The 27,804-nt window shown below is 39.2% G+C and overlaps 1 protein-coding gene across 4 annotated transcripts in view; it reads left to right on the top strand.

Moving 5' to 3' along the window:
* whrna (whirlin a) overlaps positions 1-27,804 on the top strand; it is a 321,443-nt gene that overhangs the window by 236,587 nt on the left and 57,052 nt on the right. For all 4 annotated transcript variants that reach the window (XM_057818241.1, XM_057818243.1, XM_057818245.1 and 1 more), the window contains exons 6-7: positions 13,244-13,456; positions 13,692-13,913. In XM_057818241.1, the coding sequence (XP_057674224.1) occupies positions 13,244-13,456; positions 13,692-13,913 (435 nt within the window). The remainder of the gene's footprint in view (positions 1-13,243; positions 13,457-13,691; positions 13,914-27,804) is intronic.

Below are 27,804 nucleotides of genomic sequence, written 5' to 3' on the forward strand. Positions count from 1 at the left end.
TCCTACATATATATACAGTGCCTTGCAAAAGTATTCGGCCCCCTTGAATCTTGCAACCTTTCGCCACATTTCAGGCTTCAAACATAAAGATATGAAATTTAATTTTTTTGTCAAGAATCAACAACAAGTGGGACACAATCGTGAAGTGGAACAACATTTATTGTTTATTGTTTATTTGTTAACTTTTTTAACAAATAAAAAACTGAAAAGTGGGGCGTGCAATGTTATTCGGCCCCTTTACTCTCAGTGCAGCAAACTCACTCCAGAAGTTCAGTGAGGATCTCTGAATGATCCAATGTTGTCCTAAATGACCGATGATGATAAATAGAATCCACCTGTGTGTAATCAAGTCTCCGTATAAATGCACCTGCTCTGTGATAGTCTCAGGGTTCTGTTTAAAGTGCAGAGAGCATTATGAAAACCAAGGAACACACCAGGCAGGTCCGAGATACTGTTGTGGAGAAGTTTAAAGCCGGATTTGGATACAAAAAGATTTCCCAAGCTTTAAACATCTCAAGGAGCACTGTGCAAGCCATCATATTGAAATGGAAGGAGCATCAGACCACTGCAAATCTACCAAAACCCGGCCGTCCTTCCAAACTTTCTTCTCAAACAAGGAGAAAACTGATCAGAGATGCAGCCAAGAGGCCCATGATCACTCTGGATGAACTGCAGAGATCTACAGCTGAGGTGGGAGAGTCTGTCCATAGGACAACAATCAGTCGTACACTGCACAAATCTGGCCTTTATGGAAGAGTGGCAAGAAGAAAGCCATTTCTCAAAGATATCCATAAAAAATCTCGTTTAAAGTTTGCCACAAGCCACCTGGGAGACACACCAAACATGTGGAAGAAGGTGCTCTGGTCAGATGAAACCAAAATTGAAATTTTTGGCCACAATGCAAAACGATATGTTTGGCGTAAAAGCAACACAGCTCATCACCCTGAACATACCATCCCCACTGTCAAACATGGTGGTGGCAGCATCATGGTATGGGCCTGCTTTTCTTCAGCAGGGACAGGGAAGATGGTTAAAATTGACGGGAAGATGGATGCAGCCAAATACAGGAACATTTTGGAAGAAAACCTGTTGGTATCTGCACAAGACCTGAGACTGGGACGGAGCTTTATCTTCCAACAGGACTATGATCCAAAACATAAAGCCAAATCTACAATGGAATGGTTCAAAAATAAATGTATCCAGGTGTTAGAATGGCCAAGTCAAAGTCCAGACCTGAATCCAATCGAGAATCTGTGGAAAGAGCTGAAGACTGCTGTTCACAAACACTCTCCATCCAACCTCACTGAGCTCGAGCTGTTTTGCAAGGAAGAATGGGCAAGAATGTCAGTCTCTCGATGTGCAAAATTGATAGAAACATACCCCAAGCGACTTGCAGCTGTAATTGGAGCAAAAGGTGGCGCTACAAAGTATTAACGCAAGTGGGCCGAATAATATTGCACGCCCCACTTTTCAGTTTTTTATTTGTTAAAAAAGTTTAAATTATCCAATAAATTTTGTTCCACTTCACAATTGTGTCCCACTTGTTGTTGATTCTTGACAAAAAAATTAAAATTTTATATCTTTATGTTTGAAGCCTGAAATGTGGCGAAAGGTTGCAAGGTTCAAGGGGGCCGAATACTTTTCCAAGGCACTGTGTATATATATATATATATATATATATATATATATATATATATATATATATATATATATATATATATATATATATATATAAGCTGGGTATCCTTCAGAGGTCATGGGTCTTCCAGCAGGACAATGACCCAAAACATTTCAAAAAGCACTAGAAAATGGTTTGAGAGAAAGCACTGGAGACTTCTAAGGTGGCCAGCAATTAGTCCAGACCTGAATCCCATAGAACACCTGTGGAGAGGTCTGAAAATGGCAGTTTGGAGATGGCACCTTTCAAATCTCAGAGGCCTCCAGCAGTTGGCCAAAGGAGAATGGTCTAAAATTCCAGCAGAGCATTGTAAGAGTATCATTGATGGATACCAGAAGCGGTTGTTCGTAGTTATTTTGTCTCATGGTTGTGCTACCAAGTATTAGGATTAGGGTGCCACTACTTTTGTCCAGCCCATTTTTGGAGTTTTGTGTAAAACGGATGATTTATTTTTTTTTTTTTCATTCTCATTTGTGTTTTTTCATTGCAAACAAAATAAATGAAGATATTACGGACAAAGCATTTGTAATTGCAATCATTTTCTGGGAGAAATTGAGCATTATCTGACATCAGTGTGTTCTTCGTTATTTAATTAATTATTGAATTAACCTTGGGGCAACAACCAGAAAAAAAAAAAACAAATAACATCTTTGTGTCTATTCACCTTATAGTTTCGTGCTTTTATGACTTTCCTAAAACTGTGTGTTTGACCTCTTTCTATTTTTTTTTAACTTTGAAATCACTCCAAAAAAAATGTCATTTGAATATCATTTCAGCCCTACCACATTCAACAAGCGCCCAGCCATTTCTTAAGGCTGCTATTCCTGTTACACCCATCCAGTTCTCCTTCCCCCCCCCCACTCCCACAGGGAATAATGGCCCATCATTCAGTCAAAGCCTTCAAAGCCTTCAAGGAGGCCAACAGTAGACAGCAGAGTCGTCACCTTTGAATCTGTGGCACTCGGACGGATAATTTTCTCCAGGGTATTTTGCCAACTATTTTTATACTTTACTTATGTTTAAGGTCCCCCCCCGCTTCTACAAGGTACGCCTGCATTTGCGCAAAATACTCATGCGTAGAAAGGAGCAGCCTCATATGTTACGTCATTGCCCACACAGTTTACCTCTGATCCGGAAAGTCATTACTCGCTGGCGGGAAATTTCTAAATTACTACACCTTCTAGACCAGGAGTCGGGAACTCCGTTTTGTGATCACTGCTTTTTCGTGAATGCAAATAAACGCATGACGCAGAAGCGAGAGTGAAGGGAGAGCACGCTCAGCTTTTACGAGCAGTCGCTGAGTTGTGATTGAAATAAATCTTTACAAAACATCGTTAATTGGGATGTTACAATCGATGCTCAGTTGCGCTCTCACCACTTAAAAAATAACAAATTGAAACATATGGCGTGGCGCTGCGTATATTTCCTGGAAGCCGGAACCAGGAGTGTTTGTGTATAACAGTGTCGATCCTGGAAGTGGTGACAGTTTTGACAGGCGGAAATGTAATGGGAAAAAAATGATCGCGTGCCTCTTTGACTGGAGTTACCATGCAGAGTCACTTTTCGGAGTTTAATTTTCCTCCACGCATTTTTAAAGACTCATGTTCGGTCGGCATGGAGTTGGGAAGGGCCAGCCCCGCAGCTGGCTGATCGGAGACAACGAGGGAGATGAGGTCTGTAAAAAAACGCTCATCTCTGCGTCATCCAAGATGGGAGGAATACAAATGGGCACTGGATTAAAGCATATTATTTCAATTTCCACCGCATGTTTTCAATAGGGTTGAGATCTGGGGTATTTGCAGGCCATGACATTGACTGGATGAGTCTTTCTCCAAGGAATGCTTTAACAGTTTTAGCTCTGTGGCATGATCCATTGTCATTTTGGGTTAGGGTTAGGGTTTGATGATTTCATTATCCCCAAACATATTTTCAATTCAAGGAATAAGAAAGCTGTCTAAAATTTCAATGTAAACTTGTGCATTTATGGAAGATTTAACCACAGCCATCTCCCCAGTGCCTTTGCCTGACATGCAGCCCCATATCATCAAGGACTGAGGGAATTTTGATGTTTTTCTTCAGGCAGTCATCTTTGTAAATCTCACTGGAATGGCACCAAACAAAAGTTTCAATATCATCACCTCGTTCAATGTAGATTCTTGACTCATCACTGAAAAAACCTTCATCCAGTCATTCACAGTCCATGATTGCCTCTCCTTAGCCCATTGCAGTCTTTTTCTTTTCTGTTTAAGTGTCAGTGATGGTTTCCTTTTAGATTTCCTGTATGAAAATCCCATTTCCTTTAGGCGATTTTGCACAGTTCTGTCACATATCTTGACTCCAGCCTCCTCCCATTTCTCCTTCATTTCTCTTGGTATACATCTTCTGTTTTCAAGACATATGGCCTTAGTTGTTTGTCATGACGTTTGAATGTCTTCCTCGGTCTACCAGTACGCTTAACTTTACCAACCTTGCCATGCTGTTTGTACTTGGTCCAGATTTTTGATACAGCTGACTATGAACAGCCCACATCTTGGCAACCATACGTAACGTTACCTTCTTCAAGAAGTTTGATAATCCTCTCCTTGGTCTCAAGAGACATCTCTCTTGGTGGAGCCATGATTCTTGTGAATCCACTTGGTCCAGCAGCCCTCCAAGGTGTGATAACTACACTGTTTTTAACTGCTGACTAATGAGCAGATCTAATCTGAGGTAAGGGCCCAATTAAGGAAAGGAAAATGACTGGGTGTGTCTGTATTTTCTGCTCAAAATGGAGTGATTCCATATTTTTCTCTTCAGAATGGAGTGATTCTATATTTCCCTGCACTTGCTCTATAAAAGTAACATTTATTGGCCACCACCATGTTTTGTATTCATTTTTTTTGGTGTTTCTGAATGCCAACGAGTTGCACTTTTTAACTAATTCATTATTTTTTCAAGCTTTTTATCTGAGTTTTTTCTACATAATAAAATGTCTCAGTGAGTGCTCGTCCGAGACTCGTGATTCCATACTTTTTGCTAGGGATTGTACAACGGTGCATCTTATTATTTTTCCTCTTTATTGTACATTCTTTAGCGACTTATACTCAGATGTGACTTATAGTACGAAAAATACGGTAAGGCAGCTTCAAAACAGGTGATAGAGGTCCAATCCTTTTTAATTGGGAGTTCTGGCTGCGATTATTCACTGGGTATATAATTGTATGATTGTATGGCTGCCAGACTGTTAAGTATTTTTTACGTTTACCTTCAAATTGATTTCTATCACTGTGAATGGCACTAAAACATGATCATTAACTAACATCACCTCCCTGTTCAAATGGATTTAGCGTCTAATGCCGTCAGTCTTACTGAAACATGATCATTCCGCGCCACCTCGTGCAGTTGAAAAGGATCTGGAGTCTATTGCCGTCAATGGCAGCTCATAAGTTAATAATGAATAATCTAAGATGTTAGAACTATAGTTGTTTAATAGAGAGTAGTTCATGTTGCAGTCTCTTGTTGATCAATTTACTTGTATGCAAATGTAGCAGGTGGCCCTTCAAAGAGCCACAAGATCAATTTAGCAAGGTTAGTCATCCCATGTAACGTCTGCTTAGTGTTGTGAATAAGGTCTACCATACGGGCCTCTTGAGTCATGCACCTCTGCCAGCTATTGGCCTGTCCTGTGCACAAAGCATTCAATATGCTATTGTGAGCTATATTTAAACACCAGTGAAAATGATGTAATCCTACAGTATGCCCTGCAGGATTGGTGGTGTGATTCAACAGCGAAAAAGTACAGGGACCAGTCTCATACGGCTTGATTAATACACTTTCGTTTTGTTCTTGTGCTCTTCATGTAGTAGGTCAGGTCCTATCTGGGTCAGTGTGGATCTAGCTTTATCGAATTTGCTCTTTTATCGATTGGAGGTTGACTGTTAGGGCGTGTTGTTCACTACGATAATAGCAACTGTCAAGCTTATCTGGCATTTGAAGAATCCAACTATAGGATGACAAGGCAGACTGCAGAGGTCCAGCAAATTAGCCACTGTTTCTGGATATCTATTAACTGTAAAATGTGTTCTTGCATAGAATGTCTTCTCAAGCGGAGCATCATTACTGCAGTTGAATAGCGACCAATTTTATTAGCTCTTTCAAGTGCCAATCTGTCCCATAATAAGACAGTGAGGGACACGCTATCTGCTAAAATGCCTTGTGTAGTCCCAAGGGTTCACTCCCGGGTGCCCTTGGGTGAAACAGTGGCATGGACACTACAGAGAGAATTTTTGGAGGTGAGCTTGATTAGAATTCAGGAGAAGTATTGCCCGAGTTCACCTTGGTCATTAAAGAGTTGTTACCTCAACCCGGACATTTGAACAGCCACTGCCCGTAATATAGACTGATGATTGAAGATGAGAGGACAGGGAGAGGCAAATGGGAGTCTGATTCATCCCAGTGTTTCTGACTGGTAATAATGTAAGGCTCAATACTTTGAAGTCGTGTCTCATATTCAGGAGGTAGAGCAATAAATGATGAATGGAAATCACATGGCAAGGAAAAGAAGACTGGAAATTCCTTTTGCATCCCAAATTGCACGTGGATGCTAGGAATTGTAGTTGCCTAGCAAACAAGCCATTAATGAGAAAGAAGGATTATGGAATACATTATAGCAGAAACCATGCAAATATGCCTTCCTTTGGTATGATGACATTACAGCAATTGGCAGCTTCCCTTTTTTTGAGCGACAGCGAAAATGAAAAGTGGTGTTTGGCATATGGCTTTTGGCATATGACAGTTTGTTTGGTATATGGCAAAAGTGCTTTTGTCATATGGCTTTTTTGTATATGGCAAAATGGCTTTTGGCATATGACATTTTATAACATATGGATTTTTTTGGTATATGGATCAAGAGCTTTTGGCATACGGTAGTTTTTTTTTAATACATATAGCAAATTTGGCTTTTGGCATATGCCATTTTTGGGGGGTAAATTGCATTTATTGGGGACATGGCAAAATTGCTGTTGGAATATGCCATTTTTTGCAGGCCATGCACGTCCATGCCATTGACGCCATGCACGTCCAAATTTCCTATATATTGTCAATGGCAGAAAAACGTGTGGTTGTGATTTTTGACCATACACTTACCACTAGAAGGATTTTCTGACATTGAAAATGAATGGGAAATTTGGAAGAGCAAGGCTGTCAATGGCATCGCCTTACTTGGGTGCCAGTTAAGTATCAATGCGCTGTAAAAGCCATTTTACCGTATACCAAAAAAAAAAAGTACCATATGCAAAAAGCCATTTTGCCATACGCTAAAATCCATTTTGACATATTCCAGATACCAGTTTTTGTTGCTGCAATTTTTTGAAGATATATTTTCTACTCCAATGACAACCCGGATAGCAAAATATAACTGAAGCGGATATCGGCCAGATGTACCGCGAATTTCGGTCCAGTTTTGTAAAACGGATCTGCCCCAGTTTCTTTTTGAACAGTGGGCCAAAGTCAGTATAGTTTCACTTGCCGGATTAACAAACAGTTTTGGGCCACAACTGGTCCAAAGTAGCAGAAATAACATTAATGTATGGCCCAAATATGGCACACATGTACTGTCATGTGTTTGTATTGCAAATTGAGTTTGTCTATTAAAAGCAATAATGACAACACTTCTTTTTCATGACATTTATTATTGCTAACATATTAATGGACCATAACATTACAACCAGTGTTGTTTTCGTCAGTGATGACTATAACGAAAATATTTCGTCGATGAACAATTTTTTTCATGACGGTGACGAGGCAGTATCGAGCTAAAAATGTATCTTGGGAGACTAAAACTTAACGACAATAATGCCAGTTTTCGTCTGACGAGACAAAAATGCGCCACAGTTTTAATCGCATGCTCAAATTGTGTGAAATTCTATGTGTCGTTAGCCTCCCTGGTTGTGTCACTCATGTGACGTGCTGCATCCCTACAACTCACCCACTAGTCTAGTGTCTCTCCAGTCTCCCCATTGCTTGTTTTAAAACACATACAGTAAGATTTGTCTTCTTATCACAGAGAATATGCAATATTGTATTAGTGTAGTAAGGTCTCTGCTGAGTGCTAAATGTAACTCGTAGCATTAGCATAGAATTCACGTTCACGTTAGCATTAGTCTATTGTTAACGGCGGGCGTCCTCCTAAACTCTTGGACAACTTTTTATATACAGTTCTTGGTGTCCAGTTGGGTATAACTAATTGAAAATAATGTAGCCTACTGTTTTCCTGCTGAGTGTGTATTTTCACGTGATAGATTTGTAGATGCTACAATATGTGCTCGTCTGTCATTGCGCATATATAAATAAATGTAAATCTTGTCTTCCTTATTTTTGGAGTGAAACGAAAATATACGAAAATATTGAGTTAACATGGACTAAAACCAAACGAAATTAGTCTCAGTTTTCATCAACAAAAACTAGATGAAGACAAACACATTTTAAAATGACTAAAATATGATTAAGACTAATAAGTATTTTCATCCAAAAGATAAAAACTAAGATGAAAATTAAAATGGCCGCCAAAAACAACACTGATTACAACATTGTTATTTTTCACAAAATATTTCAATTGCAGCAAGAAACTCCACATTAAATATGGCCCATTTTTTGACTGTAAACAACATATTGAATTATTTAAGGTTCTGGGGTAACATGGGACTTAAGCGCAGAGACAGGAGGCAAACTGGCAGTGGTAACAAGAGTTTATTGTCGATTAGAAGGAGTGGCAGATAGCGTTGAAAGAATCTGGTGGGCAGTCTGGTGATAGAACAGGTGAACGGGCAGAAAGGTGTTCTGGCAGGCAAGCAGTACAGACTCCAGGGAGAAAAAAAATGAACTCAGTATCAGGATTGTGAGATTCTTTGTTAGCTGAAAGCTGGAGTCACAAACTCTTGTAGTTGAGTTGTTGATCTGGGGATGATGTGAGGCCGAGGACCGGTTTAGGTAAGCTGCTGATGATGATCATCTAGTTCCAGGGTCACCCATCTGTCCAATCGTGCAATCAAGGCAGTGTCACACATACACAAACACAAGGAGGAAGAGTGGGGCTCAGGGGGCAGTGGGACTAACAGTTTTCCAACACCGAAACATTTACAGCAAAACAGAGTAAATGCTTGGTCCCTCGTTGTGCAACAAATTCTGAATTACTTAACTCGCAGACATGGCAGATCACTTGAATACACCGGCCATTTTATTAACGCTCAATTGAATAGCTTGTTTAACAGTCAAGCAGCGACTTCAAAATGCGATTATGACTTTGAATGAAGTACATACCATAAAAAATTGCCACGGGCCAAGATTCTCAGTCCTGGCTCCTGTGTGTTCTCCTGTTTAGTGTCGCAGCACGGATGCCCGCCTCACGGTGTGTGCTGTTGTGACATCACTCGTCGACCGTTAAATTTCAGATTTTAAGCGTGTCCAGTCTGCACGGTCCGCCCCGGAAAACAGTACGTAACCTATATTAGAACTGTCAGATTGATGATCCCAGCCGCTTCTGGCGCATGACGTTCAATGAGTGTAATTGCTATATGAATCTGGTGAGTTGATGCCAGATTTGATGGACATTCACCTGGTATCAGGAAAATTTAGTAGTTTTGGCATATTGATGATATCGTGTTTAAATAATACAACTTCACATGATTTGTAAAGGCAGGTGAAAGTTAATGAAGTCCTCCCATGAATACGGTCAAAAATAAATAAATAAATAAATCACTGCAAACTAAATGTAATGCTTGGATCTTAGTATTCATAACATGAAGTGAGAACAGACAAGAGGCAAATGCAACCAATAATATGGGCTGCTCATCGGTTTCTATAGTGATAAAATCTCACCCCTTGTGATTGACGGTTAAACTAGCAAGGATAGCTATAAAAGCTGTCGTAGAAAAAATAGGGTCTGCCCACACGTCTGAAGAACACTCACTGTGTCCTGCTGTAAGCTTTACTGCGGTTTTAGCGCTGCATGATGATAACGGATGATGTTAGGACAGCAGGAGGTGGGATGATAATTTATACATATGGGAAGAGACGACGGGCAGTTTTTTCTATTTTAAGTGGAATATAATTTATGATCTTGCTCTTTAGCCGTCCACCCCGATGAGTTCCCTGCTTTTGTTTTCAGTGTAGCCCTCTTTTTTCACCCCTGGGTCGTTAATTTTTTGCCTTCTTTCCTCCTGAGCCATTTTGGCTTTCTGTTTTTCCTGACAAACAACATCACCGACTGTAAATGCATACAAAATGGTTAAGCACCCGCCTCCCATATTCTATTGTCTTCATCCTTTGATCATCTGTCATCTTCATCTTGGTTGCCCTTGCCTCACAATCCTATCCATCACATCCCATTCCATGTCCATCATTTCTTCTTTTTCCTCATACTATTTCAATCCGTTATCCTCACTCCACTTCCTGCAGCTTTATTTCTTTAAACCTTTTTCTCACAGCTCCCCCCGTTTTCCTTCTACCTTCCTCTTCTACTTAACCAAAATGAATAGCTACGACCAGGGCCGAAGTGGGACTCATTTTCAGCCCGGGAGTTTCATGCCACAGACCGGCCCACTTTATATCATGACCTACCGTATTGAAATATTGTAATGATAAAATTGTTGACTGCAATTAATCCCATGCTGTCAATAGTAAACTTTTTTTTCATTATATATTTTAATTTTCAAATACACCTACAGTGCTGGCCAAAAGTATGGGAACCCCTGCAATTCTGTCAGATAATGCTCAATTTCTCCTAAAAAATGATTGCAATTACAAATGCTTTGGTATTAATATCTTCATTCATTATTCTTGCAATGAAAAAACAAAAAAGAGAATGGGAAAAAAATTTAACCATTGTCATTTTACACAAAACTCCAAATATGGGCCGGACAAAAGTATTGGCACCCTTTGAAAAATCATGTGATGCTTCTCTAATTTGTGTAATTAACGGCACCTGTTACTTACCTATGGCACATAACAGGTGGTGGCAATAACTCAATCACACTTGCAGCCAGTTAAAATGTATCAAAGTTGACTCAACCTCTGTCCTGTGCCCTTGTGTGTGCCACATTGAGCATGGAAAAAAGAAAAAAGACCAAATAACTGTCTGAGGACTTGAGAAGCAAAATTGTGAGGAAGCATGGGCAATCTCAAGGCTACAAGCGACAGAAGCGCCTGGAGCCTCCATGCTGGAGGTTTTCTAATGCTCTAAAACATTCAAATTCTTTCATTCTACACGTTCATTCACAGTTTGTGCATTGTAGTAATAAATAACAAGAGTGTCATATTTTGGTCTAAAAAGGACAGTTACAGTGTATCACAAAAGTGAGTACACCCCTCGCATTTCTGCAGATATTTAAGTATATCTTCATTGGACAACACTGACAAAATGACACTTCGACAAAATTAAAAGTAGTCTGTGTGCAGCTTATGTAATAGTTCATTTATTTTCCCCTCAAAATAAATTAAATTATAGCCATTAATATCTAAACCCCTGGCAACAAAAGTGAGTACACCGCATGGGAACTACGTACATCCCTAAATGTCCAAATTGAGTACTGCTTGTAATTTTCCCTCCAAAATGTCATGTGACACGTTACTTGCCTGGCATACCAGACTCACCGCTGTTCCAGTGATTGAGTCTGGCGACCGTCCAGCGAATCAAATGCCGAGGGCGGAGCAAGCCACAGCAAACAGACAGCGAAATGGACCAATCAGCGATGGGCAGACGTGACGTTGTTAAAGCGACAAGTAATTAGTGTGAGCGGAGAATGGAGAAGTTTATTCAACATGGCTAACGCGAGCCATGTTGACTGTTGTCAATGACGTGTTTCGATATGTTTTTGGTAAAATAAAACTGGTTTTACCGCGGATTGGAACGTATTCTCGGCTCTCCCGTTCGCCATCTGTGTTGTTGTAGACACGACTTTCGGCACGCAAGAGTGACGTTACTCGTTAAGAACACGTCACGCAAATAAACTAATCTGATTGGACGATTGATTTTATACCTTGCTCCAGAGGCCGTTAATGGGCTGGGTCCCAGACTATTTCTCACAGTTTGAAAAACACAGGGAGAATAGTCTGGCTGTGCCAGGCAAACTCGTTACAGGAGTGCTGTCAGCATTGCTGCAGAGATTAAAGAGGTGGGGGGGCCATTCCCACCACCATGCTTGACCGTAGGCATGACACACTTATCTTTGTACTTCCCACGTGGTCGCCGCCAAACATGCTTGAGACCATCGGAACCAAACAAATTAATCTTTGTCCCATCAGACCATAGGACATGGTTCCAGTAATCCATGTTCTTTGTTGACATATGTTCAGCAAGCTGTTTGCGGGCTTTCCAGTGTACCGTTTTCAGAAGAGGCTTCCTCCTGGGGTGACAGCCATGCACACCAATTTGATGTAGAGTGTGGTGTATGGTCTGAGCACTAACAGGCTGACCCCCCACCTCTTCAATGTCTGCAGCAATGCTGACACCAGTCCTGTAAAGTGTCACATGACATTTTGGAGGGAAAATGACAAGCAGTACTCAATTTGGACATTTAGGGATGTACATTTTTTCAAAGGGGTGTAATCACTTTTGTTGCCAGGGGTTTAGATATTAATGGCTATATTTTGAGTTATTTTGAGGGGAAAATAAATCAACTCTATTATATAAGCTGCACACAGACTACTTTTCATTGTGTCCAAGTGTCATTTTGTCAGTGTTGTCCCATGAAAAGATGGGGGGTGTACTCACTTTTGTGATACACTGTACGTTTCGCCGGACAAAGGGATTTCACCCCGAGCCTCTGTGTGCGTTTGCCTGCAATTAGGGCGTCTCAAGCTGCCAGGACAGCAGCGCAACACGCCGGTTGGTTCATCGCTCTACTTTCATCCAAACATGGTCGAAAACAACCATAATGGGTCACGCCAACAGCCGGAGGGATTCACGCTTGTCACGCTGCCTCAGCGTGCCTCATTTTGGCCATTAAAACCCAAAATTACGTTTCACCAGGATCAAGTCAATAGAGCTGGCGGCACTAGGAGTGTGTCTTCAGTTCCAAACTACGGGATGCTGGAAGGGCCATAATTTATCGCGCATTAACGAGTTTAACTGACAGCTTTTTTTTTTCGTCTCCCATTGTGATCATTAAACATACCTCTTTTATTAAGACAAAGCAGCGAACAGGAAGGGGTTATGGTGGAACAGAAAAAAGAAGGAGATAGACACTGAAAAAACACAAACAACAACCAGAAATGCGTTGAACACCTACACCAACTATGAATACGTTGGTCATTAGCACCAGTATGTTCATAGGTAGCATAAGCGTAACAATGTGTTTCTTGTTCTATATTCCTCTCCTCTTCTGTCTTCTGTCCCAGCCCCTAAAGAACAACCACAATGGGAGAAAATCAAACTCCCATGTGATACCTTAACACTTTGCAGACCATAAGGCCACTTAGATTCCTATTATCCATGTCTAAGCAGCTGAACAGGACAGCTTAAAAATAAAAATGAATTGCATTATAACAATTTGTAATTATGCAATCCTAAACATTTGTGTTTATCCACAGTCTGGTTTTTACAAGGGCGTGGCCGGGTCACAGGTGACCTTGTCCAGCCTGGTAAACCAATCCAGAGCGATGCTAGAAGAGCAAGCGCGGCACCTTCTGACTGAGTCGGAGCGGCAAACTATGGGCTACTACTTGGAAGAGTACCGGGATGGTCACATTGGAGTTGAGGAGTTAGTCATGGCGCTGTTCGAGCTGCTCAACACGCATGCAAAGGTAAGCGATGGGAAACCAAAGAAAGGAGGATGATTAAATGTCATGATGTCAAAATTTGGACAAAGGACAGAACCGTATAAGTACAATAAACCTCTGTTGCGAATCGTGAACACGGTAAGTTGTGCAAAAAAAATACTGAAATGTCCAACAGATTGATTCCAAATTTAGATGGTCAAACTAATTATTCGAGTTTTTTTTACTATAGGTTCACCTCTACCCTTTTGTCTTGCCACAGTTTTCTCTACTGTCAGAAGTACGAGGTCTGGTCACCCCACAGGACCTGGAACGTTTTGATGGACTGGTCTTACGCCGGGAAATCCAGGCTCTCAAAGCAAGACAGGGCACAGCGGGCGGTCCCACACTCCAACCGGACACTTTATCCATGGTGTCGTACCCTGACACTCTGACTTCATCGACAGCCAGCTTCATGACTAACACCACTCTTAGCTCCGCCCGGGTAAGTGTTGTGAAGTTGATGGCGAGGCATCGTCTCTTAATGGTGTGTGTGTGGAGATTGATTCATTAGTATGACAGGTAGTCCCCTGGTTACGGCGTACCCGACTTAACGTAATTTCCACTTTACGACGCCAGGCTCTCTTCAGCCATTTTGTCTCCAGTTGTTTTTGTGTTTTTAATAATGTTGACTTTTGTTATTTGATTCATGCGTTTATTTTGGCGCAGAAAGCATAGGGCAGGTAGTATTTCCACACACGACTAACAGTGCATGTATACATGAAGAACATATTTGTGCACACAAAGAAGAGTGCATTTGCTTCCATGAAGACGTCATGCAACCGAGTGAGGGGAAAGATTACAGCTGCAAGGCTGCGCATACATTTGTTGCTTGATAAACATCTACAGAGGCAACACCTGTATATTTGTACTTATTATTGTGTGTTATCAAATGAGTTCAAAAACTTGTGGCGAGTTTATGTGATTGTTTTTGATGATGTGCTGACAATTAGTGATACATGCTAATCGTTTGTGTGGATTGTGATTGCTTTATCAGCAGCTAGTTATAAATGCTAATTTGAATTACTGTAATTTTCGCACTTTAAGCCGCCACCCAACAAATTTGACACAAAACAGCATTTGATCATAGATAAGCCACATTGGACTATAAGCCGCAGCTGTCCTCACTGTATTATGGGATATTTACACCAAAAGATATTAACCGCACTTCATTCGACAGCAGCATCATACAATTGTCATAAAACCAAATTAAACACCATGAAACTTTGAACCAATTAGCTACAAAGCTTTGGCCATCACTGCTCCCTAGGGGGAGACAGTCAACCTCTGCTGCCACCTGCTGTCAACACTGTTGTTTTTCAACATGCCTCCTAACATGCATTGCAGCTCTACAGATGTAAATAACAATTAAAAATTCATGTTCTTTGCTAATTATTTCTTCAGTTACTGTTCTATTTGTTTTATTAATTGCTACTTATGGTATTTGGTAACACTTTATTTGACAGTGGCGCCACAAGAGTGTCATTAGACAATCATAATTATGACATGACAATTTCATGAGCATTTATGTATGCTTATAAGAGATTAATATTATAAATTTTCTCACTTTTGAATAGACGTAAAAGATCCGAACTGGACATAAATGGAGTTAGTGACATAATTTTCTGGGTGACACTTGAGCACGCATTCAGTAATGCCCACGATAGTGTCACGTCATAATTAAGACAGCCTTATGACGCCACTGTCAAATAAAGTGTTACCTATTAACACAAATACATCAACAAATAAGCCGCTCTGGAATATAAAATGCAGGATTTGAAATTAAGAAAAAAAATTGTGGCATATAGTACGAAAATTACGGTACAGTTATAGAAAATGAAACTGATTTAATTTAATTTTTATTTTAGTTTCAATCCGCAAGTCTTGATGTCATGAGCAGCTGAATAAAGTCAGCAAACCACACATACGTCTGATATCATCATTTTAGAGCTTAGGTCGCTGTCTAGCTAGGACTTAGCGCCAACCTCTTGGCGAGGACGGTACAATGACGTATAATGCATGTTTTTGATAGTTATTTTGAGATTTGGGGGGGTTTTAGGGGTACTTAAAGGGTCACGCGGATATCCGGGTTATCACCAGCGTATGAACGGAACTCGTTCGTAACCCAGGAACTACCTGTATTCGATTTAAAATAATAATACAGTATTACTGTAATGATTAGAATACAGTTTAACTTTCTAATCTCCCCTCACCTTGCTAGGAAAGGCTGCTCTGGCTGGTAGATATGATGGAGGTATGAGTAACTTTTGAAAGCGTTGAAGTACCAACCCACACATGCTGGATGCACTGTGGGATAAGGGGCTGTTCAATTCCCTGTGGGCAGATGTGTACTAGATACCAGGAGAAAAGACCAAAAGAAACAGGCTCTTCTCTTTACATTTTCGTCCAGACAAATATGGGGTTCGATTGAACATAATTTTTTTCCATTTAGCTTCTGTAAAAGGATTTTTAATGCCTCAATTGCGTGCATTTCATCTCCAAGGACTCTTTCTTCATTTGTAATATTGTGCTCTCCAAGTAGAGCACAATATTACAATTTGTTTGGATTTGTTTTCAGCTTGTCATTTTAGATATAATGTCATATAATTTTGATAATGTAGGGGGACAAAATTCCTCTGAGTACCTTTCTGGTACAACTGGTGTTCTTGGTTCTGCAGTGATGTTTTTTCTGCTGTGGCTGTGTCTCTGGGTTGCCTTCTTTAATACAGTGGGTACTAAAGATGTCCGATCACGTCATTTTCAAAGTATCGGAATCGGCAAAAAAATATCGGACATGCCTTTTTTTAATATACTGTATATATATATTTTAATTAAATCGTTTTCTAATTGTATTTAACGTTACAGACAAAATGTCTTACATCCAGAATCTTTAGTTTTGGCTTAAAGTAGGGCTATCAAATTTATCGCGTTAACGGCGGTAATTAATTTTTTTTTTAATTAATCATGTTAAATATTTAATGAATGCGCTGCACGATCCACTCACGCATTGTCGCGTTCAAACTATAAAGGCGCTGTTTTACCTACATATAGAGCTAAAAGGCAGTGTAAAATGAGAAGAGAGAATTTTGACAGCCTTTGGAGCCGTTTTTTATTTGGCTAAAGCCTTAAAATCCCTCTCTCAACAATTAGAAATTTCGTGGGAAAGCAATGTGGGGAAGAAAGGTAGTAGTTGATCTTTTTCTTTACACCCTATGTTATTTCCCAACGCAGAGAAGATATATCAATTGGTGCCACTACGCACAGTCATGGTTGCACTTCCCATCAAGCATTTGGGCAGAACAGTTAAATGGCTACAGTATAATTTACTGAAAGCTCAACAAATACACTAGATGACAATATTTAGTCACAATATACAAAGTCACATTCATCCTTTAAGAATTATGAGTCTTTCTATCCGTGGATCCCTCTCACAGAAAGAATGTTAATAATGTAAATGCCATCTTGAGGATTTATTGTCATAATAAACAAATACAGTACTTATGTACTGTATGTTGAATGTATATATTCGTCCGAGTTTTATTCATTTTTTTCTTAATGCATTGCCAAAATGTATATGATCGGGAATGATTGGAATTGAATCAGGAGCAAAAAAAAAAAAGCAATCGGATCGGGAAATATCGGGATCGGCAGATACTCAAACTAAAACGATCGGGATCGGATCGGGAGCAAAAAGACATGATCGGAACAACCCTAGTGGGTACTGCTAATTTTATGTCACATGATGTGCCGCGGCGAATTGGTTTCATTTAATGACAAATAATATATTTTTTTAACAACATTTTTAAAAAATTTCCAAGAACCATAACAAAGATCTATTTGAAAAGCTTTCAACCTGTCTGGGAACACTTGGTTTTCCTGGCCTTAAAAAAAAAAAAATAATAATAATAGGGGAAATAAGCAATAGGTGGTCCATTAAAAGCCAATGTAGCGCAGGCTGCAAGATGGTCCCCCTGTTCCTCACGTCTGTCATCACCTACACAGGAATAAGAAAAAAAAATGAGATCTAGGAAATGAAGACACACAAGCATCTCTAATTTACATTGTACGATGTACAGTTGACCAAATATCTTACTCTGTTCATTGCAAAGAAATCTCTCTAATAGTTCACTGTTGAGATGGGCCTTGTCAACGTAATGGCCGACAATTGGCTTAAGCAGGGGCACAGCACTCCCCATTCACCAGTCTGTGATGCTATCTTTGACATCATGCTGACCTGGTCCATACTCTGAAACACATTCAATGGATTACACATTTGGAATTAAATTAGGGCTGTCAAAATTATTGCGTTCAGGGGTGGTAATTAATTTTTTAAATTAATCACGTGAAAATATTTGACACATTTAACGCACATGCCCTGCTCAAACAGATTAAAATGACAGCACAGTGTAATGTCCACTTGTTAATTGTGTTTTTTGGTGTTTTGTCGCCCTCTGCTGGCGCTTGGGTGCGACTGATTTTATGGGTTTCAGCACCATTAGCACTGTGTAATTATTGACATCAACAATAGCGAGCTACTAGTATATTTTTTAATTGAAAATTTTACAAATTTTATGAAAACGAAAACATTAAGAAGGGTTTTAATACAAAATATCTGTAACTTGTACTAACATTTATCTTTTAAGAACTACAAGTCTTTCTATCCATGGATCGCTTTAACAGAATGTTAATAATGTTAATGCCATCTTGTTGATTTATTGTTATAATAAACAAATACAGTACTTATGTACCGTATGTTGAATGTATATATCCATCTTATCTTTCCATTCCAACAATAATTTACAGAAAAATATGTCATATTTTATAGATGGTTTGAATTGCGATTAATTACAATTAATTTTTAAGCTGTAATTAACTCGATTAAAGTTTTTAATCGTTTGACAGCACAAAATTAAATATGTCAAATGAAATTTACATTAGTCAATCCAACTTCAGTTTAAACTGAAGTGTGTGTGTGGGAGTTGTGATTGTTACTGGAAATTCATATAAGAATTTGTTTCATTGAGATGAAAAATACTTTTTTCAATGCAAATACGCCATCTTTTTTGTAATATTTTGGATACAGTGGTGGTCAAAAGTACTGGCACCCCTGCAATTCTATCATATTATGCTCAATTTCTCCCAGTAAATGATTGCAATTACAAATGCTTTGGTAGTAATAGCTTCATTTATTTTGCTTGCAATGGAAAAAAACAGAGAATGGGAAAAAAAACTCCACAAAACTCCAAAAATGGGCCGAACAAAGGTATTGGCACCCTTTGAAAAATCTTGTGATGCTTCTCTAGTTTGAGTAATTAACAGCACCTGTTACTTATCTGTGGCACATAATAGGTGGTGGCAATAACTAAATAACACTTGCAGCCAATTAAAATGGATTAAAGTTGACTCAACCTCTGGCCTGTGTCCTTTTGTGTACCACATTGAGCGTGGAGAAAAGAAAGAAGATCAAAGAACTGTCTGAGGACTTGAGAAGCAAAATTGTGAGGAAGCATGGGTAATCTCAAGACTACAAGTCCATCTCCAAAGACCCGAATGTTCCTGTATCAACCGTGCGTAGTGTCATCAATAAGTGTAAAGCCCATGGCAGTGTGGCTAACCTCCCTAGATGTGGACGGTAAAGAAAAATTGACGAGAGATTTCAACGAAAGATTGTGCGGATGGTGGATAAAGAAACTCGACTAGCATCCAAACAAATTCAAGCTGTCCTGCAGTCCGAGGGTACAACAGTGTCAACCCGTACTATCTGTCGGCGCCTGAATGAAAAGGGACCCTATGGTAGGATACCCAGGAAGACCCCACTTCTGACCCAGAGAAATAAAAAAGCCAGGCAGGAGTTTGACAAACTTACCTGAAAAAGCCAAAAACGTTTTGGAAGAATGTTTTCTGGTCAGGTGAGACAAAAGTACAGCTTTTTGGGAAAAGGCATCAACATAGAAAAACGAGGCCCTTAAAGAAAAGAATACGGTCCCCACAGTCAAACATGGAGGAGGTTCCCTGATGTTTTGGAGTTGCTTTGCTGCCTCTGGCACTGGACTGCTTGATCACGTGCATGGCATGATGACGTTTGAAGACTACCAACAAATTTTGCAGCATAATGTAGGGCCCAAGCTGGGTCTCCCTCAGAGGTCATGGGTCTTCCAGCAGGGCAATGACCCAAAACAAACTTCAAAAAGCACTTGAAAATGGCTTGAGAGAAAGCACTGGAGACTTCTAAAGTGGCCAGCAATGAGTCCAGACCTGAATCCCATAAAACACCTGTGGAGAGATCTGAAAATGGCACCCTTCAAATCTCAGAGACCTGGAGCAGCTGGCCAAAGAAGAATGGTCTAAAATTCCAGCAGAGCATTGTAAGAACCTCATTGATGGATACCGGAAGCGGTTGTTCGCAGTTATTTTGTCTGAAGGTTGTGCTACAAAGTATTAGGCTGAGGGTGCCAATACTTTTTGTAGTTTTGTGTAAAATGATAATGATATTTTTTCATTCTCTTTTGTGGTTTTTCATTGCAAGCAAAATAAATGCAGATATTCCTACCAAAGCATTTGTAATTGCAATCGTCTTCTGGGAGAAATTGAGCATTATCTGACAGAATTGCAGGGGTGCCAATACTTTTGGCCAGCAGTGTAGCATAGCACAACCCGGCCAAATGAATGCATCTCCTTGTTTTGCTTCTCTTGTTGTCTTGAATACTTTGAGATTCGTAACGATTTTTAAATTCAAACCGTCAAAGTTGGCACAGCCTTAGTTTATGGGGCGTACACAGCTGTGGCAACCCGGACGAAGACTGGAAGCTGCTCTCGTAATTGAATGATGATGATGAACACAGAAGCAAAACAGGAATGAATTTGAGAACTGTGCTTTTAAAATGGAAAAACCTAATTGAGATCTGTTTTAGAAGTATTTCCAAAAAAAAAAAAAAAACATATCTATTGTAATATTATGGCCGTTTCATGAACAACTGAAGTGCAAACAGTATGCGAGGATACTGGATGGAGACACATTGTTTGGCCATTTTGTGTTGTAAATCAGCCCTGCACTATTTTTTTTAAATAATCATTATGATTTATTGAACACTCAAAATCTATTCTACTACGCTACACCTATACACATCTTAAATTGCGCGTTCCATGGTCAGATAGGAAGAGGTCTGACTGGTTAAGGAACACTAAAGCTGATAATATGATTCAAGTTATCACGAAACTGACCTATGACCTCATTAGCCCACAGTTGAATAACCTCTTCCCTTTCATATCACACACATGTGCTGCAAGTTTGATAACAATCTCTTTATTCGTTCTTGAGTTATCTTGAACACAAACACACAGATAGACACACAAAACCAAATAGATAACCTCAACCTTCTGTTTGGTTTCACTTACTTGCTGGGATAAAAGTACAATTAAGCTGATTGCAGCAGTTTTTGTTTTGTGGTTCACAGGAATTTTGTGAAAAGGGTGACTACATACTACTGAATGTCAAAGACTTTGAATTATATTTTAAAAAAGAAAAGAAATGATTGATCTGACAGTGTTGCCATTTGTTTTGCCCCTGCTAAAGATGTTTTTAACACTCACCAGAAATTAATCATTAAAGGGAAAAAAAACTGCTCAAGGGGTTTAGTTAAAAACATTCATTTCCGCGGCAAAGGCATTTTGCCCTTTAAGAACCAAGCAAGTTTTAATGTGTTTTTTTTGGGGGGGGAGAATGTAAATGATCAGTCCACTAATTTGACAGGCACGTTTATTTTCTTTGGCAGAGATGATAAAGGACTGAAGCATTTATAGAATAGAATAGAATAGAATAGAATAGAATAGAATAGAATAGAATAGAATAGAATAGAATAGTCATTTATTTATTGATCTCACATTTTTCATCATATGGTTTTTTTGTTTTTAGATTTCAAAACATTTCTATGACTGGAAGAGATGGGTAGAGTAGCCAAAAACTTTACCCAAGTAAGGGTGCTTTCACAGTACTGTATCACTGTTTGATCCGCTTTAAAGGGAATCAGTGATTGAAATACTTGTAGTTCTTAAAACAAACCAGTGTTGTTTTTGGCGGTCCTTTTAATTTTCATCTTAGTCTTAGTCTTTGGACAACAATACTTATAAGCCTGAGTCAAATTTTAGTCATCTCAAAATGATTTTTGTCTTCGTCTAGTTTTCGTTAAAGGGTATGACAACACCTGGGGAAATGCTAATATTCCATCATTTATCCATAAACGCATGCCTTTTGGATTCATATCATGCCACTTCGTGTTATTACACACATCGCTACACCAACAAAATGATAGAAATTTGGATCGATTGTCAAGCTAAAAGGACCCGCCCACGAGATCCCGGAAATCGAGCATATTGTGTGCGTGACATCACTACAAGGAAACAACCGGCTCAGTGCTTAGTACTGAATGGCGGCGATGATAGTGGACAATTTTGTTGCTAGTTGCAGCGACGAATCCGACGTAACAAACATTCTTCTAATGGTGACGAGGAGAGTTATGAACCTTTCTTTGGTGTTTTGGGTTATCAATTTGAGCCCAAACGAAAGCCAATGCAGCCTAATGAAAGGATAATTGAGAGGAGCAATCACACTGATGAAACACCAGCAACATCGTGTGGGAAACACCGAATGGTTTGTTTTGCATTTCTTTTTGTGAAGCTAATACACCGTGACCGCAAAATAATGTATTGTATAGAATAATTACCATTTATTGTGCTATCATAGGTTTTCGCTCTGCCAACAGACACAAATATGAATGGAATTCGAGGATTTGTTCTATATATTTTACGAGCGATAATTTATACATGTGTCCAATCCTATATCCAATGCGTGATATGTTTTTATCATAAAAGAGTACTCACTCTTGCCATTTCGAGCTTGGCTGCTCTGCTTCTTTGGTTAGCCTGGGGTGGTTTCATCAGAGCCAGTCGTCCTCTTTCTTGATATCTCGGGACATTAAGGTGGCTGCGCGTGTTTGGTGGCTGCTTTCATCAGCAATTTCTTAGCAAAATCTGATTTCATTTGTCCATAGTTCGAATAGCTTTCAGGTGTAAAATGCGCACCACACAAAACTGTGCCGGACGGTGGGTCTGCAAAATTAGCCCTCTTAGCACGGACGAACTTTACTCATTGTCTGCGTAGTCCAGCTCTTTTTCTCGCGTTCGGGAACTCATGGGTACTACATTGTGACAAATGGCTATTTGTAGACCACATAGCATGACAGGTTTAAACCATTTTAGCGATTTTTTGATGAAACACGAACGCAACTCAATGTTATGACGTCTCCGCCCCATTCGGCTGTTTCCGGAATACTTTCGGAAATGTTCATAATTTTCGATCTATTTTCGATAATTGCTCATGAATGCGATTTATTTTTTTGTTAACTTTATTAATATTTGTTATCTTGCCACATAACGGTTCCATCGATATCTCACAGCCCCTTAGTGTTTTAATACCCTTTAACATACACTCAAGACTAATTTAGTGTAGTTTTAGTCGTTGTTTACTAAAAATGTTTTCGTCTGTAAAATAGAAAAAAATTCTCCAAAAATAAACAAAGAACGTTTTCCAACTATTTCGAATGAACATTGACAGACGACCGACCACATATTGTAGCGTCTACAAGGACAACATCAACTTGTTGATAATACACACAGCAGGAGACAGTACATTATTTTCAATTATTTACACCCACCTGGACGCCACGAACTGTAAGCAAAAAAAGTCGTCTAGGATTTTAAGAGGACGCTCGCTGTTAGCATTGGCATAATGCTAATGTGAATGCTATGTACCGTATTTTTCGGACTATGAGTCGCACCTGAGTATAAGTCGCACCAGCCATAAAATGCCCAACGAAGAGAAAAAAAAACATAAGTCGCACCGGAGTTTTAGTCGCATTTTGGTGGACATTTACTTGATAAGATCCAACACATACAACAGATCTGTAATCTTGAAAGTCAATTTAATATAAAAGTACAATAGAGAACAACATGCTGAATAAGTGTAAAGTGCATGAACAACGAAATGCGAATATACTGTCCTCACCAGGACGCTACGGCTCGGTCCTGGCAATACAGTTAGCTAAACTCTAGACGTCAGTACAATTTGCGGAATCAATTTCGTCCTTGATACCAAACAGGTTTGCATCAACGTAAATAAATGATAATTAGGTGCTGTTACAGCAATGACACAAACGGTTAGCATGAGTTCGCGAGCATTAGCACATCGTTCAAACAACCACACAACTGGCTTTAAGTGTCTGATCGCGTGTGGAAAACACACTACAACAACAGAAAAGATGATACACACAGGCGTTCCCTCTGTAAAGATATTTTACAAGCATAAACAATGTAGGTTTTAGGCAGGTGTCCTGCCTAAGACTTTTGCACAGTACTGTATATATATATATATATATATATATATATATATATATATATATATATATATATATATATATATATATATATTTATATTTTTTTAATCGAATCGAGAGAAAAAAAAACGCAATAGACTGAGCGCAAAAGTTTGAAGCGCAAAGTAGCGAGGGATCACTTTACAGAAATGAAACATCACTTATTTAAAGGGCATGATTACCCTCTAGTGGAGAAAAATATTTCCCACCATGAAATTAAAATTATATTATCTCTGTTTTTCCAATAAAAAGCTGGGAGAGAGGCTGAAAGTCGTACTTTTGAGTCATGTTGACAGCAGCGCTCTATGTGAAATAGTTAATTTGTTTTACGGCGCTGTAAAAAATCCTCATGATTTAACAGGCCCCCGTGCAAGCTTGTGTGTGGTCACGTGACTGTGTTGTTAAATGTAAACAAACTACTACTCACTTCTGGTGATAAGTCTGCATATGTCACTGTTATGAAATAGTTGTTTTAGTGAATGATCACTGTGCCAAGCAAGGCTAAATACATGAAAAAGACAAACTGACACTGAAAGAAGTAAGCTTTGGTCTTGTCTGTGTTTGTGTGCGTGTATGTATACAAGGATATGTTATGAATTCACATGGTGTCGTTATAGTTGCTTTTGACCCATGGGTGAACGCTACACACTGCAAATGCTATGTAGAACATTAGAGAGTGAGGTAGCGAGACAGTAAAAAGCTGACATTTCACAACCTCATACAATTCTACGCAAACATTCAACAACGTTGTAGTGAACTGAAAATATGTATTACATTATGTCATTTTAAAGTACAGTGGTACCTCTTCTTACAAACGTCTTTACATACAGAATTTTCAGGTTAAGACACGCCTCAACAGGAAAGTATTGCCTCTTGTTACGAAAGAAATTTCATTATACGAAAGACTAAAACTAGTGCTGCAACGATTAATCGATTAACTCGAGTATTCGTTTAGAAAAAACGATTCGAATTATATTATGCTACTTTAAGTATTCGTTTAATTAAAGTGGCACTGCAACGGTTTATTTTGAAAGTGTTTGCACATAGTTTTATTGATTTGGGTGGATACACTGCCCTCTAGTCTGCCTCATTTCACATGGCTGAATCCAGCTGCTCCATGTTAAGACCAACATAAGCTAAGTTTTTGTTTGAGGTTTTTTAATGCATTTGTAATTTAGTTTATAGGAATATTTAGCCATTTATTGTGGGAATATGTCTTTGAACCATTTGTTATGAGCATTGTAAAAAACAAAAAAAAAGTTTGTGTTTTATAGCATTGCAGCAAGCGGACCTTTGCCACGTGAGTTAGCCAATTTTTCTTCTGTTGTACATGGATTCTTTTTTTTTTTTTCTAACGGTTTGAGGCTCAGCTCAGGTATTTTAATTTTCCTTATCCGATTACTCGATTATTCGAACTAAGTAGTTAATGGATTAATCGACTACTAAAATGATCGATAGCTGCAGCCCTAGTTAAAATACAGTATAGTTGGTACTCAAAGCTCCCAGAGTTTAATGAATGTAACATAATTATAGCTGCTCTGTCAATGGCTATTGCCTAGCATTTCTGGCATGCAATTGGCTAAGAGGGACCTCGACTGTATGTGTATGTGTGTATTCCAGCGTCCTTTTCATTCGGCCCTCGTGTTCAACAGCTTTTCCATGAGTGAATTAACTTTTATTCTTTATTGTTGTTGGGGGGTTTTTTTGTTTGTTTGTTTTTTTCCCTTCCATTATGCACAATTCTGATTTTATGTTTATTGTGCAATAATCAAATTCTAACATATACTAGTATTTGTTAAATGTTTTGATTCATTTTTATGCACTATAAAAGATTTATTTCTGAATTTTGGGGGGCTTGGAACAGATTAGGGCATTTACTGCGTCTCTACTTACAGAATTTTCACGTTAAACTACTTCCAGGCCCGATTCATTTCGTAAGTAGAGGTACCTATGTACTAAATATACTCTCTTTAAAAGCTGTAGTGCTTTTCAGTGTCCTTTACTTGGAATTGCGCAAGTGCAGCAACGACAAGTCATTAACTCTGTCACTGCCATTGGTGATGACAGCAGACGAATCAGTTGGCTCTTTTCATACTTCCGCTGTGAATTTGAATGAGTTTATCACTAGTAGAGGTCCAATCCATTTGAAGTCAGAGGGTTAACAATTTGGGGAACTTTGCAGAATTATTGACACTTCTGTTTTGGTTTGGTGGAGTTAAACGAAGGACGGCATTTGCCTAAACTCAACTTTCCTCAAAATATGACCAGTCTAGATATGATTTCTTATTAACCTAGGAAGTTAGACTGATAGTAACTGCTTACAATGTCTAATTTAAAAAAATAATAAAATAACGGTATGTTTTTTTTCTCAGCACAACTTCATCTATATGAACTGTCATTAAAATACTGTACTATAGTCCAGTGGGCCCCAAACTTTTTTGCACAAAGGACCGCTGTGATATGGGTCTTTTTTGTCATGGACCGGCAATATGTGGCAGAAAATGACAGTAAATTTAAATTAATATGACGAGGCTAAAAACAAACATTAAGTGCAGGGAAAATGTAACTCACCGTACGCCTAATCAACCTTTTTTTTAACAGCGGCCCCCCTCAAACCTGACGGCAAATATCCTTGGTCGCTGGTATAATAAGTTCTTCTCCAATCGTGAAAGGTTTCTTAGCTAAAAATGTGGTTCATCATGAGATATAACGCTCTAAGTGCATTCACTTTTGTTGCCTCATTTGCTAGCTTTTAGCCACATATTATGCGGAATGGACTTGGTTGTAGGCTCCTCTTCTGGCTCAGCAGGTGGCCTTTTTCCCATTAAAAAAAAAAAAAAGCCCAAAAACGTTGCTAACTGCAGCACACAGCCAACAGCAGCTAATGTTACTGTTTACATAGACTGACGCTAGGCTGCTATAGATGTTCAACCCCCCAGTAATGGCGGACAACCAGAGGGCGATGTACGCAAATCTGTACTTGAATTTGTCAAGAGGCACAGGCCAGATAGCTGTCGTCAAGAAATTATTTAGTATTTCCTTGCGGCAAATGTGCCACAGACTGGTCCCAGTCCCCGCCCCAATGATTGGGAATCCCTGCTGAGTTACTGAGCCTATTGTATGACCATATTATGGCAAAAAGATCACCAAATTTAGACCACAACACTCTAACTCATTACCCGTCCAAAGAGCATGAATGCTCTCTAGTGGAAAAAAAGCATTGTTACCTATAAATGGTATAATGAAGTCATGTGTTTATTGTTGCGACATCTCATTGGTGGAACTGGTAGCGCTACTGTCGACATCTATGGCAAAAATAAAGTCAATATGTACAATAAAGAGTAAACATTTAAAGATGAGCATAGCCCAAAGCAGCGGAGTAGGAGTAGCGCATAGACTTCATAATGTATTGACGGGGCCAGGGCCAATAAATAGGGGGCCTGCATTGTTGGCGAGGCCGTCAAAGCTGACCAGGTGGAAACACAGCCAAAGAGCTTTTTTCGTTGACAATTCTTGTGAACAAATGCTTAAATACCCGAATTCTTTATAGACATGGACATAAAACAATCTGAATTCTTGGTTAAAAGCACCAAAAAAACATGTAGTTAGCGTTTATTTTATGTCAATATGTCGAAGTACAACGCTAGTCTGTTCGGGAATGTAGCTTGCGGCCGCCTGATGTAAACAGAGCTTTTCCAGTGAAAATTTGTGTGAATAAATGCTTAAATCCCTGAATTCTATATAGATATGGACGTAAAACAGTCTTGATTCTTGGTTAAAAGCAAAAAAAAAACAAAAAAAACGTGCCGTTAGCGTTTTTTTTACGTAAATACGTCAAAGTACAATGTTAGTCGGTCAGTGAATGAAGCTAGCAGCTGCTTGATGTAAACAGAGCTTCTCTGGTGACAA

The sequence above is a fragment of the Corythoichthys intestinalis genome, chromosome 17 (genome assembly GCF_030265065.1).
Source record: "Corythoichthys intestinalis isolate RoL2023-P3 chromosome 17, ASM3026506v1, whole genome shotgun sequence".
NCBI lineage: Eukaryota > Metazoa > Chordata > Actinopteri > Syngnathiformes > Syngnathidae > Corythoichthys > Corythoichthys intestinalis.